The 18,441-nt window shown below is 36.9% G+C and overlaps 1 protein-coding gene across 11 annotated transcripts in view; it reads left to right on the top strand.

Moving 5' to 3' along the window:
* The window catches only part of LOC127508363 (NACHT, LRR and PYD domains-containing protein 12-like), a 47,072-nt gene that overhangs the window by 20,993 nt on the left and 7,638 nt on the right, over window positions 1–18,441 (top strand). For 3 of the 11 annotated variants that reach the window (XM_051886209.1, XM_051886208.1, XM_051886218.1), the window contains 6 exons: window positions 1,349–1,510; window positions 1,689–1,862; window positions 2,455–2,616; window positions 2,794–2,967; window positions 3,560–3,721; window positions 18,372–18,418. In XM_051886209.1, coding sequence (XP_051742169.1) covers window positions 1,349–1,510; window positions 1,689–1,862; window positions 2,455–2,616; window positions 2,794–2,967; window positions 3,560–3,721; window positions 18,372–18,418 — 881 coding nt within the window. The remainder of the gene's footprint in view (window positions 1–1,348; window positions 1,511–1,688; window positions 1,863–2,454; window positions 2,617–2,793; window positions 2,968–3,559; window positions 3,722–18,371; window positions 18,419–18,441) is intronic. The other 8 variants (XM_051886210.1, XM_051886214.1, XM_051886211.1 and 5 more) reach the window with 8 other exon arrangements.

Below are 18,441 nucleotides of genomic sequence, written 5' to 3'. Positions count from 1 at the left end.
AAGAAATGTTTGTTGAAAGCTGAAGAAGCCAATTGTATTGAATCTGACAACAGCTGCATCACAAACCATAAGTAAATGATTTCATAATGCTTTGTCAGTAAATGGTGGTTTTATGTGGATAATGTTTTCAAAACACTTACTCCTGTGCAATAGCAAGTGGTTGTTGATACAGTTTCCTATGCAGTGACATTAGCCAATCATAACAGTGGCCATTTACTGACAAACCTTTAAGGAGTCGTCTCTTAAAAAATTATAATTTCAGACAGAGGGTCAAAATGAATATATATATATATATATATATATATATATATAATATGTTTTTTTGTGTGTGCAAAAAACTTGAGAAATATGGGCCATTGAGAAAAAAAACTTTCTTTATGTTCGTCAATAAAAGTGCTTGACTAAATAGCATCCCTCAGGGCTCTTACTTCAAAAGCGGTATAACTTCAAAGTGAGATAATGAAGACTGAGGGAGAATTGCTATAATCTAATCTAGGGATGCCCGATATTGCGCTTGTGTAGTCGTACTCATTAAAATGCTCCGATACCAATAACCGATACCTCGCAGCGTGTACAGTACAGTGCTTGTGACAAAGAAACACTGACAACAGAGCAAACGGAGAGCAGAATGGTTATCGGATCTAAACTTACCTTTTCAGCCACTTCATAAAAATAAAATACGTAATATAAATATATTTACAGTGACAATTATCTTATTTGCATTATACTCTTGTATGGAATGGATCATTTTAAGCTCCCTACTCCACCCTATAATCTTAAGCATAACCAGTTTGATAATATACAGAACGTAACATGCAGATAAATGTCCAGTCACTATAATTTATTTAAAACTTGGCAAAAAGCAGTATAAAAAAACAAAACAAAATGACTTGTGTGCTTCATTACCAGTATGGTAACAGCAAAACAATTTTGTGTGAGTTACAGAATGAAACTCAAAGTTGTTAAGCACTGCAAACATTTCCCTGATCCACATGTCCACCCTCCAAAGCGTCGTGCTGCGTCTCACTCAACTGCATGATTTTTTTCCCCAAACCAGTTCAGCGGAAACCTGCCATGCAACCAATTTCATTGGCTGAGGTTACAGTGACGGGTACGTTTAGGGATCAGTGTTTGATGTAGGCAATCATTACTGTGATTTATATGGCCAACAAAATCTTTAGATTTCGGGGATTTCCTAGGTGGGATTTCCGCTGAACTGCCAATTTCAGACAATCGGCTTCCTCAAATGAATTATAAAAAAAAAACATAATTAAAAAAATAAAATAAAATTAAACATCTCCAAAAACGAAGCACACTGACTGAATAAGAACATTTACTGTTGTTGTAGATTATCTCAGTGTTTGGTGACAGAAGAAGGTTGTGCTGCTCTGGCATCAGCTCTGAGTTCAAACCCTTCACACCTGAGAGAGCTGGACCTGAGCTACAATCACCTACGAGATTCAGGACTGAAGCTGCTTTCTGAAGCACTCAACCATCTGGAAAAACTCAAGTATGTGGATCAGTAAGAATCATCCTCTCTGCTGCGTGTCTTTACATTTTCACTTTAATTGCCAGATTTTCCTGCAGTAAACTTCCTACAGGTTAAAGTAGGTTAACCAAGGAAGTCTTGCAATCTGATGGAGACACCAGTATTGTGCCTTATAACCTGAGTCCTCTTTTTTTATCAGGTTAACAGCCTGTGATCTCACAGATCAGAACTGTGAAATTGTGGCTTCGGCTCTGAAATCATCAAACTCCCCCCTGAGAGAGCTGGACCTGAGTAACAATGACCTGCAGGATTTGGGAGTAAAGCTGCTCTGTACTGGACTGAAAAGTTCAAACTGTCAACTCAACATATTGAGGTATTTATAGAGGGTTTTAACTGGTCTGTGCAAAATAACAGCATAGAAATGTTCTATTCTATTGTTCTATGCACTTGACTTACATTACTGGGTGTCCCAGACACCACACGCTGGTTTGATCCCAATGTATTATTATACTCAGACAATCCAGTCTGTTAATGGATGCCGTCCCATCCCCTCTGGGCACCAAAAAATGTCAGAAAGAGTCCTTAGTGCCTTAAAGTTCCTTGCTGTCAAAGGCATTTATTTTGTTTAAAGAAGAAAAATAAAGAGGGGCTCTGGTGTCCTCATTGTCGCTGTTCTGGTACATTGTGAGACATGGAGAGATAAGGGGAGTTTGCAGGGTCTGATGGCTCTGGTGGTTCATATTCATGTATTTTGAGAAATAAACAGTTGTCATATATGCATAACTCTTTCTGAGAGTATTCTTATATATCAGGCAGTAACATGATTTCATTGCAGTCAGTCAGAGGTCGTTGTAAAGGTAATTGATGGGTGAAATTTAGCCAGCAATCTGGCAGTTAAAGAGCCCTGTTATTTATTATATATGTATATTCATCTGTCTGAATAAGAACACTTACTGTTGTTGTAGATTATCTCAGTGTTTGGTGACAGAAGAAGGTTGTGCTGCTCTGGCATCAGCTCTGAGTTCAAACCCTTCACACCTGAGAGAGCTGGACCTGAGCTACAATCACCTACGAGATTCAGGACTGAAGCTGCTTTCTGAAGCACTCAACCATCTGGAAAAACTCAAGTATGTGGATCAGTAAGAATCATCCTCTCTGCTGCGTGTCTTTACATTTTCACTTTAATTGCCAGATTTTCCTGCAGTAAACTTCCTACAGGTTAAAGTAGGTTAACCAAGGAAGTCTTGCAATCTGATGGAGACACCAGTATTGTGCCTTATAACCTGAGTCCTCTTTTTTATCAGGTTAACAGCCTGTGATCTCACAGATCAGAACTGTGAAATTGTGGCTTCGGCTCTGAAATCATCAAACTCCCCCCTGAGAGAGCTGGACCTGAGTAACAATGACCTGCAGGATTTGGGAGTAAAGCTGCTCTGTACTGGACTGAAAAGTTCAAACTGTCAACTCAACATATTGAGGTATTTATAGAGGGTTTTAACTGGTCTGTGCAAAATAACAGCATAGAAATGTTCTATTCTATTGTTCTATGCACTTGACTTACATTACTGGGTGTCCCAGACACCACACGCTGGTTTGATCCCAATGTATTATTATACTCAGACAATCCAGTCTGTTAATGGATGCCGTCCCATCCCCTCTGGGCACCAAAAAATGTCAGTAAGAGTCCTTAGTGCCTTAAAGTTCCTTGCTGTCAAAGGCATTTATTTTGTTTAAAGAAGAAAAATAAAGAGGGGCTCTGGTGTCCTCATTGTCGCTGTTCTGGTACATTGTGAGACATGGAGAGATAAGGGACGTTTGCAGGGTCTGATGGCTCTGGTGGTTCATATTCATGTATTTTGAGAAATAAACAGTTGTCATATATGCATAACTCTTTCTGAGAGTATTCTTATATATCAGGCAGTAACATGATTTCATTGCAGTCAGTCAGAGGTCGTTGTAAAGGTAATTGATGGGTGAAATTTAGCCAGCAATCTGGCAGTTGAAGAGCCCTGTTATTTATTATATATGTATATTCATCTGTCTGAATAAGAACACTTACTGTTGTTGTAGATTATCTCACTGTTTGGTGACAGAAGAAGGTTGTGCTGCTCTGGTATCAGCTCTGAGTTCAAACCCTTCACACCTGAGAGAGCTGGACCTGAGCTACAATCACCCAGGAGAATCAGGACTGAAGCTGCTTTCTGAAGCACTCAACCATCTGGACAAACTCAAGTATGTTGAGCAGAAAATCACCCTGTCTAGTCTGTATGTGTGAGAGAGATTTTCATAGTTTTTGTGGTTGTCAAGAGACACTTTTTTTCTTAACCAGGATACTGTAGTCAACAAACATTGAAAAGAAGTGGTGCATCTCTGACAAAACTTAGGTTTTTACTAAATAGTAAAATGACTAATTCCTGTGAAGTTCACTTACAGCTCCAGGGTTTAGGGTAGTAGATTATGCAATAACGGATGTTATTGGTCTGGACTCAAGTCCAACTTTTAACGGACAGACTTGACTCAGACTCAAGACTTTGAGACTCAGAAAATGTTTCCGAGTGTACCCGAGTCTAGTGCTGTCATTTTAAATACATTCTGGACAGCTGAGGGAAATGCCACTGAATCTTCTTGAAAATCTGTAATTTGTATAATTTGCATGCACTTTAAGTCTTGGCAGTTTAAACGTTCAAGCAATTTTACTGTTAACACGTGAACAAGAACTTAATCCGGTACTTGCGCGCTGTCTGAGGTGACGCACACAGCCAGTGTGCATTAGAATCTCAATACAGCATTCATATCTTTCACATCTTTTACACAGTGAAATACACACACACACACAAAAAAAAAAAAGTTGAAATTCCCGCCTTGGTTAGAATATGTGTAAACACAGTCGGTTCTGTCTTAGGTGAAAGTAAATAGTTGGTGGAAAAATTGGTGTCAATATATTTGAACTGTCTATTAGGTTTTAAAGTGACAGCAGCCTAATAAACCTGCTGCTGTCTGTGTCATTAAATCAACCAACAAAAGACAGAGAAAATCGCTTACTGCTCATGACTGAATAGTTTTAATTTTTTGAATTGGTGTATATTTAGTTCACACAGTGAAGAATATGCCGTTTTATTTTTACATTGCGTTACTGTAGTATTTTATTATTATTAAATGTCTGTAGTATTTCATTAGTCTAGAACTACCTGAAGAAAAACTATTTATTTCATTTGTCTTTGATCTATTGTATTTATTTGTCCTATTGTTTGTAATTAATAATTAGACTTTTTACATGTCTTCAGTAAGCTTGAGAACTTTATACTCACATTAGTTAACCTAATATTAGATTTGCTCTGATAATGAAAGTTATAATTTAAAAAAACAAAAAAAAAAAACATGGTGGAAACTTCTAATTTCGATGCCAAAAGAAAAATAATGCTTCTAACTTCTTGGGTAGGGCTGTATGTTAACTTTTTTTTTGCACATAGCACTGGTGCTACAGATGTTTAAAGTTTTGTAGCACAGGCCACATAATTGTAGCACAGGGATAAAATGTCTGTTACCATCTCTAAAAACAACCACAAGTAAAAAAAATACAAAAAAATACTACAGTGCTTCCCACACATGGACTTTACTTGGGCGGGCCGCCCAGGTATATTAACGGCCGCCCAAGTATATTTGGAGACACATTTATGCTTTTATTATTTTTATCTTCTTATACTTTTGTATCCGCCCAAGATAATGAAACCATCCGCGATCGATTAACTAGTGGAAAATCTCCCCTCGCCCTACGTGTTTCGTACCTGCTCGTTATGTGTGCGTCAGACCTGTTTACTCCCGCTGACATTCCCACAAGCGCTGCAGAGATGCGGTGGATATTTCACAAAGAGCGCTGCATGTTGCAAAGTCACAAGGCGGCGTTGTTGCGCATTCTACAGGCTCGCGCAACAGCGCTTCGGACTGCTTCAAAGTGATTCTCAATCAATGAAAAGCGCAGATTTATGCCAAGCGATTGCTAATGAACTCATGTTCATGAATTATTACAATGTCTACTTTATGGCCTTTATATAAAATGTTTTAGACGGTTGTAAGAATCTGAAGGATCAGCCTGCAATTGTGTAGACATTTCAAAATAAGAGTCCCTGTGTATTTCGGGCTTGTTTATAATTAAAAGTCATACGATAAGTTTTTTTTTTTTTTTTTTTCTTCTTCTTCTTCTGGGCATTATTGGTATTTTGGTTACACAATAAATTGTATTTAATTTGATTTCCATTTAATTCATAGTAAATTATTGTAGTCTCCCCCACAGGAAGAAAAGACTAAGAACATCATTTGACACGTATATTATTCATTATATAAATTTTACTAATAAAATCTGTGTCCCATTCACTGAGAGAGACACTATGACAGTAAGGAGAACATAGGAAAAGGAGAACCATTTAAATGCTGTAATTTGCATAATTCACAATGCATAAAGCATAATATTAGTATGTAATTAAATGTAATAGTAAAATTAATTGCAATAAATAAAAATACTGTTAAAAATCACACATTATTTGTTTGTCACATGTAGTAGACCATTTTTGTGCCGTGGGTAATAGGAGGATTTTTCACCCGGCTACCACCACAAGTATATTTCAAACCGGTGGGAAGCACTGTACTATAAAATAGTATTTAATATTTAACCCCTTAGCATTCCTGTAAAATTTGCCGAAATGCTTAAAAATGCCATACCCAAAGTAAATTGCATGCTGTCCTTGAACCATTTGGAGTATATGCATGGTTTTGGTCTCTTTTGAAAGGTAATGCAATTTTCTCAATATTTCGATTTTTTTTTTTTTTTTTTCTTTTTTTTTTTTTCTCCACCATCAGATTCCAGATATTCAATTAGTTGTATCTCGGCCAAATATCATCCTATCCTAACAAACCATACATAAATGGAAAGCTTATTTATTCAGCTTATATTTAATCAGAGTATGTGTTATTTATACATTTAAATTTGATCCTTATGATCCTTACCAGTCATAAGGATCAAATTATATATATACAGTGGGTACGGAAAGTATTCAGACCCCCTTAAATTTTTCACTCTTTGTTATATTGCAGCCATTTGCTAAAATCATTTAAGTTCATTTCTTTTCCTCATTAATGTACATACAGCACCCCATATTGACAGAAAAACACAGAATTGTTGACATTTTTGCAGATTTATTAAAAAAGAAAAACTGAAATATCACATGGTCCTAAGTATTCAGACCCTTTGCTGTGACACTCATATATTTAACTCAGGTGCTGTCCATTTCTTCTGATCATCCTTGAGATGGTTCTACACCTTCATTTGAGTCCAGCTGTGTTTGATTATACTGATTGGACTTGATTAGGAAAGCCACACACCTGTCTATATAAGACCTTACAGCTCACAGTGCATGTCAGAGCAAATGAGAATCATGAGGTCAAAGGAACTGCCTGAAGAGCTCAGAGACAGAATTGTGGCAAGGCACAGATCTGGCCAAGGTTACAAAAAAATTTCTGCTGCACTTAAGGTTCCTAAGAGCACAGTGGCCTCCATGATCCTTAAATGGAAGACATTTGGGACGACCAGAACCCTTCCTAGAGCTGGCCGTCCGGCCAAACTGAGCTATCGGGGGAGAAGAGCCTTGGTGAGAGAGGTAAAGAAGAACCCAAAGATCACTGTGGCTGAGCTCCAGAGATGCAGTCGGGAGATGGGAGAAAGTTGTAGAAAGTCAACCATCACTGCAGCCCTCCACCAGTCGGGGCTTTATGGCAGAGTGGCCCGACGGAAGCCTCTCCTCAGTGCAAGACACATGAAAGCCTGCATGGAGTTTGCTAAAGATGGTGAGAAATAAGATTCTCTGGTCTGATGAGACCAAGATAGAACTTTTTGGCGTCAATTCTAAGCGGTATGTGTGGAGAAAACCAGGCACTGCTCATCACCTGTCCAATACAGTCCCAACAGTGAAGCATGGTGGTGGCAGCATCATGCTGTGGGGGTGTTTTTCAGCTGCAGGGACAGGACGACTGGTTGCAATCGAGGGAAAGATGAATGCGGCCAAGTACAGGGATATCCTGGATGAAAACCTTCTCCAGAGTGCTCAGGACCTCAGACTGGGACGAAGGTTTACCTTCCAACAAGACAATGACCCTAAGCACACAGCTAAAATAACGAAGGAGTGGCTTCACAACAACTCCGTGACTGTTCTTGAATGGCCCAGCCAGAGCCCTGACTTAAACCCAATTGAGCATCTCTGAAGAGACCTAAAAATGGCTGTCCACCAACGTTTACCATTCAATCTGACAGAACTGGAGAGGATCTGCAAGGAGGAATGGCAGAGGATCCCCAAATCCAGGTGTGAAAAACTTGTTGCATCTTTCCCAAAAAGACTCATGGCTGTATTAGATCAAAAGGGTGCTTCTACTAAATACTGAGCAAAGGGTCTGAATACTTAGGACCATGTGATATTTCAGTTTTTCTTTTTTAATAAATCTGCAAAAATGTCAACAATTCTGTGTTTTTCTGTCAATATGGGGTGCTGTGTGTACATTAATGAGGAAAAAAATGAACTTAAATGATTTTAGCAAATGGCTGCAATATAACAAAGAGTGAAAAATTTAAGGGGGTCTGAATACTTTCCGTACCCACTGTATATATATATATATATATATATATATATATATATATTTACGCACTTGCACCGCGGTTCATTTCGAATGACGACACATCAAGGTTTGTTGACAATAGACATGTGTAAAACAGACAGAGTTCGGATAATGTATGTTTCAGTCGATGAATACGCATTCTGGCTTCCCAAAAATGTTACAAATGCGATGATAAAAGCGTGGACAAAACTGTCACGCTCTGTAAACTTGGTTCACTGCGAGTGCCATACGCTCGAATATGAGCAGTCATTTACGGCGTCATTTTGATGGTGCACGAGCGCAGGTGAGACCTGAACAGCGCACGTTGCTATCTGTGTTTAAACTAAACTCATTTAAGCTTTGCTAATTTAAACATTAAAGAGCAAGACGCTAAAGAGAACTCACACGCTGTGAGAAGATTTGTGTGTGCGCTTATCCGAAGCATGCACGCCCTTTATCTCAGACAAATATGGAGTTCTCTTTCAAGTCATGCGTTTGAACGGACAAATTCACACAAAAATTATGTCAACATGGCCGTCTTGGCAAGTATCCTAACAAACATAGTTGGTTATGTCTTGAGTGAACGTATAACAGTCGAAAAAATTGTGCGTTATATCTTAAAGGGAAAGAAGCCTATTACTGCTGCCTTGTGTTTTTAATGTTAATTAAACAACAAATGACAAAGAAATCACTCACTGCTCTTGACTGAATAGCTTTTGTGACTAAATAATGATTTTTTATTTGATTATTTTATTTATTTTCTGTACCTGAAAACTACTGTTAGATACCTGAAAAGCACTGTTTATTTTATTTGAATCTTTGCTCTATTGTGTTGATTTGTGCTGTTGCTTGTAGTTTGATTATTTGTTCATATTTTCTTTATTTTAATTTTACAGTAGCCCTTTTTTCCCTGAACATAGCACATACCAAACCGTACCGAAACCGTGAGCCTAAAATCGTGATACAAACCGAACCGTGAGCAATCTGAACCGTTGCACCCCTAATCCACACAGTAGGGGGAGCTGTGATGCAAGTGGCTGCCATGTCCGTGTTGTATTACAGCTGTTCTTTAATGTAAGTTATGTCCGTTTCTGTCAGTTAGAACAGCACACAAAACATTGTTGTGTTTACATGCTACTCGCAAAATCCTGTCATTGCCACTGTAACAATTTTCTTTACACGCATACCATCAATCATTGAAATCATATAATTCGATTTGTGTCTTCTGATTGGTTTCTGTGGACTAGGGTCTTTTGCTGACAAAGGGAAATGCATTTATCGGTTTCTGCCAACGAACCGGTATTTCTGAATGGGCTGAGACTGGGATTCAACGGATCTGGGGCCAGATTTACTGATAGCTTGTGCCAGTGCAAACCCTCTTTTGGTGTTAAAAAACTACTGTAGGGATTTACTAAATACACGCAGTGCAGAATTAGCACTGAAAAGGCATGGACTGAGTTGTTTTTGTGACTGACCTAATTGCATAATTGCATATACATTTGTAGGAGTTTACGTTTAACATGTTGTTTAACAATTGTAGCAAAATGCATTTTCTTAATTGCATTTACACTCACAGTTAAGACACTTGTGATTGCATTTTCATTAAATGTCCCACAATGAATGTAGCAAAATTCAATGTGGATTTGAAACATGGCGACAACAGAGCTATAAAGATTCACAAGAACAGAGAAATGTCAGTGTTTCTGCAGATTATGCGCGTCCGTCAGTGATAGAACCAGTATGTTACGTTTTTTTTTTTTTTTATTGCTTTGGTGCAATTTTCACAAGGAATAGGTACATTTTCAAAACTCTTAGTACTAATATCACAACAGATCATCAAAATTGCAGTTTTTTCAAACATTTCAGTATATTTTCATTTGTGTTATTACAATACACAAAATCACTAACACAAAATAAGTATTTCATCTATATAAATGTTTCATTCATAGTAACTGCCTTTCATAATGTTGTTATTGTCAAACTTTTGATTTGCATCTCTTTTCATTCAGTTTAATACATTTATCTATTATTTAATCCAACTGAACTTAAAGGTGCCCTAGAATTGAAAATTGAATTTACCTCAGCATAGGTAAATAATTAGAGTTCTGTACATGGAAATGACATACAGTGAGTCTCAAACTCCATTGTTTCCTCCTTCTTATGTAAATTTGATTTTTGCAAAAGACCACTGAAAAACAGGTGAATCTTATGGAAGTAAATTAATGCCAAATGTTTTTGAAATAAAAAGCTTGTTGAATTGCACTAATTGAAAAAAAATATGCATTGCATTAACTGTGCTTTCATTGTGATGCATTGTATTTTTAAGGCTTGCATTTTATGGGCTGAAATTCATCATGGTTGTATATTTAAGCTGTGAATATTTCAATTTAAAACATTTCACACACATTTTCATTATTAAAAATTCAATCATTTATATTATATTCAATCATATAAAATTCGACTGGCAATTTTCGGTCCATTTTATTTCACTTTACAAATTCGCTTCCACAAATTCAGTGGTTCAAATTCGGCAGAAAATTCAACATTTCACATCCGGGAACTGCAGGAAAAGCAGTAGAGTGCCGATGCATGATCTCCATCTGCTGTTAGTCGACTTCACCAGCAGGTGCCGCTAGCGGCTTTTTACGAAGACCAGAGCAAGGCTAGTAAGTCATCATTCATTCATAAAAACGGATTTACAGAACTGGAGCAAGCAGTAAGTGAATGTTTGATGATTATCAGGGCCAGTATAAATGCAGAAAAGCTGATAAAGACACAAAAGCTGCATTTATGTTTAATTCAGTGTCTTCACTGTTTCTCTGTGTAGGGTACAGCTTTCTCTCAGTGAACGAGATTATAATGTTATTGCTCGAAGCTGATGTACATATCAAAGTTAAATCTGAGGTAGACATATATTTCTCTCTGTTGTTTAGTTTCCCTACCTTTATATCACAGCGCTGTGTTATAATACTAGGGCTTCCCTCATACTTCATAGGATTCCCCTGCCATCAGGACATATAAAACACTTAACACAGCTTAATGGACTAGTACAGTGATATAAACACCTCATTTGATTTGTAAGTTATACTATATAGGCTCCAATAAAGCAGATATTGGCATAAAGTTGGTTTGACGTTGAACTTTTGATATTCGCAAATTTAGGGACCATCTCTAAAGCTACAACATTGGTAATCACGTTTCTACCTTCAATAGCGTTTAAAGAGAATGACTTACAGTCACAAAACCAACTCTAAAGTGTTCATCTAGGTGTCAGGTGTCAACATAGCTTAATGGACTAGTACAGTGATATAAAAGACCAAACTCGCACCTCATTTGTGATGTAGGTTATACGTTGAACGCTTGATATTCGCAAATTTAGGGACCGTCTCTAAAGTTACCACAGGTGAAAAAATACTAGTGTTTTTGAACCATATTATAGTAAAGTACTTGAATTAATTTGTTGTGGTAATTCTATAGTTGCTGTGGTAATATAACAACTATAGTCAGGGGTGGGCAAAAATACATCAAAATGTATTTTAAAATAAAATAATTTTAAGTGTATCAAAATAAACTACAAAATACAGCAGCCACAAAATGTATCAAAATAAATTACTGTATTTTTGTATTTTAAAAATACTACAAAATACTTTTACAAGGGAGCATGAAATTTCTTCGCTAACCATCCATCAATTGGCCTATTTGATCTATCCCTTCACCATTACACTGACTCAGCTGATTAAGTAAACAATGTTTGATAGCAACAACTTTTCTCTGGCCGAGTCATGCAATAAATCTGACATATGCAACCAGTTAAAAGCACAATATGTAGGATTTTTTTATTTAAATGTCCAAAAACCGCTAGGACAATTTTATATATTTTGTTGACTTGTGTACTTACATTAAAAATTTTCCAAAATTGTTTAAATCCAGAGAAATAAGCAATTTTAATCAGGACACAGACCGTGTCCGTGCGTCGCCTATCAATGTCATCATTACCCTCGATTTCCGGTTTTATTTTGTAGAAACCATGGAAACATCAAAGACACTTTAGTATATTATGTGTTTTATTAGACAGATGGGCAACTGTTTGAATACATTCATTAACAGAAAACTACTCATGTTATAAAGCTCAACACATTAAGTCTTTTTGTTTGAATCTTGTTTTCTTGATTTACTGTGAGTACCATGTTTTACCATGACTAATATCAATCTAACTTACTGCAGTGTAAGGAACCCCGCATCGGCCCAAAAACGGAATCCGATGGCCCGGGCGAAGGTTAACGCGTGTATGCCTTTTCAGCGCATCTGTGAAGTTCACTTAATTTCACTCGTTTAATCTGACTCCAATTTTAAATGATTATTACTCTCAGGTTTTGTTCCCAATTTGAAATTAATCATTTGTTATGTATTAATTTTGATTTTTGATTATTCTGGGTATCTCATAATTTCAATTATTCGTTCATTACGGTCTCATCATCGCTTAGAGAAATTCACATCGGCCGACTGCGTTCTCACGGACATAAATTCGCCAATTTATGATCTAGTCAGAGGGTGCAGAGTTTTACTAATGCATTTAAGTCGAACCGCCACATGCTTGTTCATACAAAAATACAGTTTTCTTAGTCACGATACTGCAACTTGCTAATTCAATAACAGACAAACTCAAAAAGTCCCATGATGTGCCAATATGCTTCTTTCATGGGGCTCTCTGGCTTGACCTGTCCTGACGCAGATTTACGGAAATGACGGACTCCATAATCTACTGGTCATAATGATTTCAGAAGAATCCAGAGTAAATCAAATATAACATTTTATTTGTCAAGTAGAAATGTATCATGTCAATTTCATAGTTGGACAATTAGAAGCCAATTCAGAAATAATAAATGCATAACATCAACTAAAATGCACATGCACACAGTGGTGGATTAGTGTTTGAAGACACTTGTCCACCACTGTGTGGGGGCTTCTGGCTACAGAAAATCCCCCCTGACTGCTTTGCACTTTACCTTATATACCAAGACCAGAACAAAAGGATTGTAAATTTTTATTACACCAACACCTGTTTTGGGGGGAGAGGAGTGGGTTTTCAGAAGTGACACCACCCAAAAGGAGGACAGAATTCTCCTTAGTTTTCAATCTTCTTCATAATACCAGTGACTGCTGTGAAATTGAGACCATTTTACCAATCGCATTTAAACATTTAAAATGATACCAAACATGAAAGGAAAAAACAATAGATACACCGGATACATTATACTTCTTGGAGAACTTTCAGTGACTTGAGTCAGGGGGAAAGGAAGGAGGGTTTGTGTGTGTGTGTGTGGGGTGGGTGGGGGGGGTTTGCATCCTGTAGATGTGTGAGGGCAAGGCGTCCTATGCTCTTTCTTTGAGATCTTCTCTCTAGATAAGCTTTATTGCTTTATTGCAGGGTGCTTGATCTCAGTTTTTGTCTTAGCAGGAAAATCAAGTCTTACAGCAGTGTGCAACGAGTGTCTCATAGCAGCTGCCGAGCGAACACACAGAGTAGCAGTATAACAACTTTCAACACACAAATGTGTCTAATATGATAAATCAGCGCTGCGTTACCCCACATGCACATGACCGGAAGAAGCGGAAGCAGCAGCTGTGGCATAATAAATGTCCCGCTGCTCTCGAGGTGTGTGTCGCACTCGTCTCTCATTATCTCTCACAGCACTCGGCCATGCTCTGCTTCATACTACAGTAACGTTAATAATCTCATCCATGAACATGATTTCTGCCTGAGTCTCTCATCCATCCATCCATCCAATTTTTTCCTGAGTGGATTCTTTTCCACCGGCTGTAGACGTGAAGACAACACATCCCATGATTCCGTGAAATCAAGGTGTCATCGAGCTACGCCTTTGTTTTGAATAAGCGACCTCTAGTGGCGAAAAATTACATATTGTTGCTTTAACAGATCCAGTATTAACATATCCCTGTGATCTCCCAGATGAAGGTTAGTTTTAAAGTAACCAACAGTTTCCTAATTTAGTTACTTGGTGTTTGGTAACGAAGGGCCTACTTTGTATCAGCAACACTGACTCAATGACAAACAAGTCATTCATAAGAAGACAACTGATGGCACCTGTATTCATAGCAACTAGTTTCTAACTAATTAATCATTTGATTGTTAATCATAAATATAGGGGGCTGCTGCTCGGTATAACTGTTTTCAAGAACATTATGTAAATTGGTAAACTATTTAGCCTAGGCTACCAAAACTTAATACGAACTCTTAAAAATTATAGCAATTTACGCAAAAAAAACTTGATGGAAAGCTGGCAGCCTGCACGTTTCTTACCTTGACCACCTTTTTTCCATATGGATCAATTTTCTGTTCTGATAGCAACAAGTCTCTGCAAACTACTGAGTAAGCACCAATCAGGGGCCGCATTTTTATGATGTCATCATGTAGACTTCTTACAAAGTTTTTTAAAAATACAAAATACAAAGCCATTTTAATCAACCCTATCAAATACAAATTACAAAATACTATTTTGTATTTCAAATACATATTTGAAATACATGTATCATAAATACTGCCCATCCCTGACTATAGTAATATAAACAAATTACTTTACCCAATACTGTACAGTTTTCTACAACTATAGGGTATATTATATTACAGTACACTGCAGTTTACTGTAGTAAAAACTAAAGTATACTACAGTATATATAATATATATACTGATATATATATAATAATATAGATCGTGCTTTCTCTCATGCTTTCTTTTCTTTTCTCGTCTCTTTCCGTTTGTTCTATTTATTTATTTTTTTTAAACACTGAACTTCAAACTCATCAATGGCACTTTGTTCATTCTTGAAGATAACTTTTGCCTGTTTGGTTTAAATTTAACGGTTTTGGGCTGCTGTTTGAGCAGACCTGTTACAAACCCAAATACACTCGTATTAATTATATTAATTGAAAAGTGTACTATCCAAGTAGTAATGAAGATGTTTGTCGTTGTAATAATGACAGTAGCGCACACAAAAGTAGTAACTGTTCTGTGCTCCAGCATGGTTCGTGCTCACACTGCATGTGTACAGTGCTCGAGCCCAACTGAACCATGCTCTGGCCCATCTCTTGCAAGCGGGCCAGGAATGGCTAAAGGAACCGCTCCTAGGCACGGTTCAGAACGATCACACTAGTCAAACAAACCTGGCTTTGAGGGTCAAACATGCTCGGGCACGGTTCAGAACGCCTAGTGTGAGTACATCCTAAAAAACATGAGGGCTATAAATACACAAAGACTAATAACTAACAAGATACACCTGAGAGTAATCAGATGATGAACCAATGACGAGACAGAGCTGAGAAACACATGAGAAATTAACTGTGTGTTCGAAAGTGATTAGAGACAAAGGCATAACAAAGGTATCAAGTCCTGTTATGATTTTGCGTGATAACATTTGTTGTTTTGTAAAGCAATTTCCATGATAATATATATATATATATATATATATCTTGAGTCATTGCTTGACCAACTTTGTAAATGTATAGAAAAAGGGTAAAAGCTATATATATATATATATATATTATATATAATATATATATATATATATATATATATATATATATATAATATTGCTTTTACCCTTTTTCTATACATTTACAAAGTTGGTCAAGCAATGACTCAAGACCAGATAATAAAATAACAACAAATTTATAAAAAATTAATAAAATAATAATATAAACTTTTTTTTCCAAGTAGGCCTACCAGCAATATGATATAAAATGTCTTTCCAGTCAGTCTGGTGCCTAACAGCGGAGTTAAATATTCAGAAATTAAAAAGAGAGCAGTCAAATGCAAAATAAAACCACTTAAATTTCTCATTGTTTTGATTTCTGATGAAGATGCTACTGCTCAATATTTTATTGAATGAATCTAATAAATGTTATACATCAAGAGCAGTGAGTTGTATTCGCGATTTCTTGACAGTATTGTTATCTTAAACATCACATCAGCAGCAATCCTTCTGACAAACATATCCGTTTTTATCCGTTTTTTTCCCGTGGTTATACAAACCAACAATCAACATAATAACACAAAAAGACGGGACTTTAAGCGTGTAATCCTTTGGACGGTGGGTGGCAGCTGTCATTAATTCTAATTATTATTAGGTGTCCTATTCCCGCAAAATTAAATCAGGCATCGATATGCTCATGGCATCCCATCACATTAACCTGTCTTATTAAAAAACATTTTGATAGACTGATCTCCTTGCGTAGCCTACCTCTCCTTTTCATAACGCTATACTGGTACCCACATTAAAGTGAACCTCTGAACCGGTTTTACCTTCCACTGAAGCTCATATCAGGTGCATAAAGTTAAAGACTCCATGTGTGTCAGAGAAGACAGCTGTCTATACCCTCACCAGTCAGCACTTACACTGCAGTACACACTACAAAGTGTGTGTCTACAATCTGATACAATCTGTATCAGATTGTAACTACCTAACTACAATCTGTTATTTGTTAATTCTCTCAAACCTCTATTTAACTGACAAAAGTACAAAGAAAAGGTTTCCAATGTTTTCACTTTATTGTATTTTGTAAGTATAAACACATTTTGATTTTGATGGCTGCAACACACTCCAGAAAAGGTTGGACAGAGCCATGTTTACCACTGTGTCACATCACCTTTCCTTTTAATTACAATTTTTAATAATTTGGGAATTGAGGATACTAATTGTTGCAGTTTTGCAAGTGAATTTTTTACCCAGTCTTGCCTGATAAAGACATCTGTATGTGGTCATTGTTGTCTGACTCTCTTTTCATGATGTGCCAAACATTTTCAATAAGAGTCAGATCTGGACTGCAGTTAACATTTGGTTAACTAAATGTATTCTTAATCCATGGTTTGGGCCTCATCTCGTAGACTACGCTTTCTTTTTCATGTGCAGCCGCATAGTAAACACTCCTGAGGTAAATAAAGTATAAAAAAAATGACAGAGCCTCAGCTGCTTTTCAACAATTTTACTTTTGTCATGCCTATTCGTACAATAAAATAAGCAAATGTAACACTCATGGCCATAACCATTCATACTTTCGTTCGTATAAGAATAACAAAATTTATCAGTAGGCCTACTCAAAACGCAAACGTAAATTCCTCCATCGCAGAGCCGTTTAAAAACTCTTTCAACGGCTCTGCTCCATCGTAGTTCTGACTGGTGACGTGGTGCGCAATGACAGTTGGGGGATTTTACCTCTCTACTTCCTGTGAAGTGATGTATCGATGTTCCCGTATTCCCTATGCCGTTCGCAGTGCCCTTCGAACTGAACATGTTCACTCCCTTCGGATTGGAATCTCACTTAAGATGGCGAAATACCCTATGAAGTCCACTTCACAGTCCACTTGCGGTCGAATGGAACGCACCTTGAGATTTCTCTGTATTCCCTGAATCTTTTTACAGTATTATGTATGGTAGATGGTGAAAGACATCAATTCTTTGCAATTTTGCATTGAGAAATGTGATTTTTGAATTGTTTGACGATTCTCTCATGACAAAGTGTTGAGCCATGACCATCTTGTCTTGACTGAGAAGCTCTTTTACACCCAAACATGAAACCCTCACCTGTTACCAATTCACCTGCTAACTGTGGACTGTTTAACAACTGTTTAACTTGGATATTATATAATCTTTTCACTTTTATTTTGCTTCTGTCCCAACTTTTCTGGAGTGTGTTGCAGCCATCAAAATCAAAATTAGTTTATATTCACAAAATACAATTATGTTGTTCAGAGAAAACATTGGAAATCTTTTCTTTGTACTTTTGTCAGTTTAAAAAAAGGTTCAAGAGAATTAATGAATCACAGATGGTGGTTTTTATTTTACAAAATGTCCTGCAACTCTTCTGGAAATGGGGTTTGTACATAAACAGGATTTTTGAAAAACTGAATATCTGAATCCATTTATAGAAGTCCCACAACAAGCGTTCATTTATATATCTGTCTCATATGTAGATCTACAAACTGATGGATTAATAAAAAACTAAATGATGCTTATTTGAAAATGAAAAAATGCAGAAAGTTTCCTGTGACGGGTAGATTTAGTGTAGGAGGACAAAATATAGAGTTTGTACAGTATAAAAATCATTGTGTGTGTGTACTTGTTCAGGAAATATGTCCTTATTTAATGAAATATCATAACATCTGACTAGTGAGGACAATTTACACGTCTGTATAGTGAAACAAACGTGTGTTTGTGTGTTTTCTAGTGTGGATCACGGAGGAGAGTTCATGATGACATCAAGACTACACAAATGTAAGTCCTCAAACACACAGTTT

This window comes from Ctenopharyngodon idella, chromosome 3 (assembly GCF_019924925.1).
Source record: "Ctenopharyngodon idella isolate HZGC_01 chromosome 3, HZGC01, whole genome shotgun sequence".
Classification (NCBI taxonomy): Eukaryota; Metazoa; Chordata; class Actinopteri; order Cypriniformes; family Xenocyprididae; genus Ctenopharyngodon; species Ctenopharyngodon idella.
The sequence above is the reverse complement of the archived record's forward strand: the minus strand, read 5'-3'. Positions and strand labels throughout refer to the sequence as shown.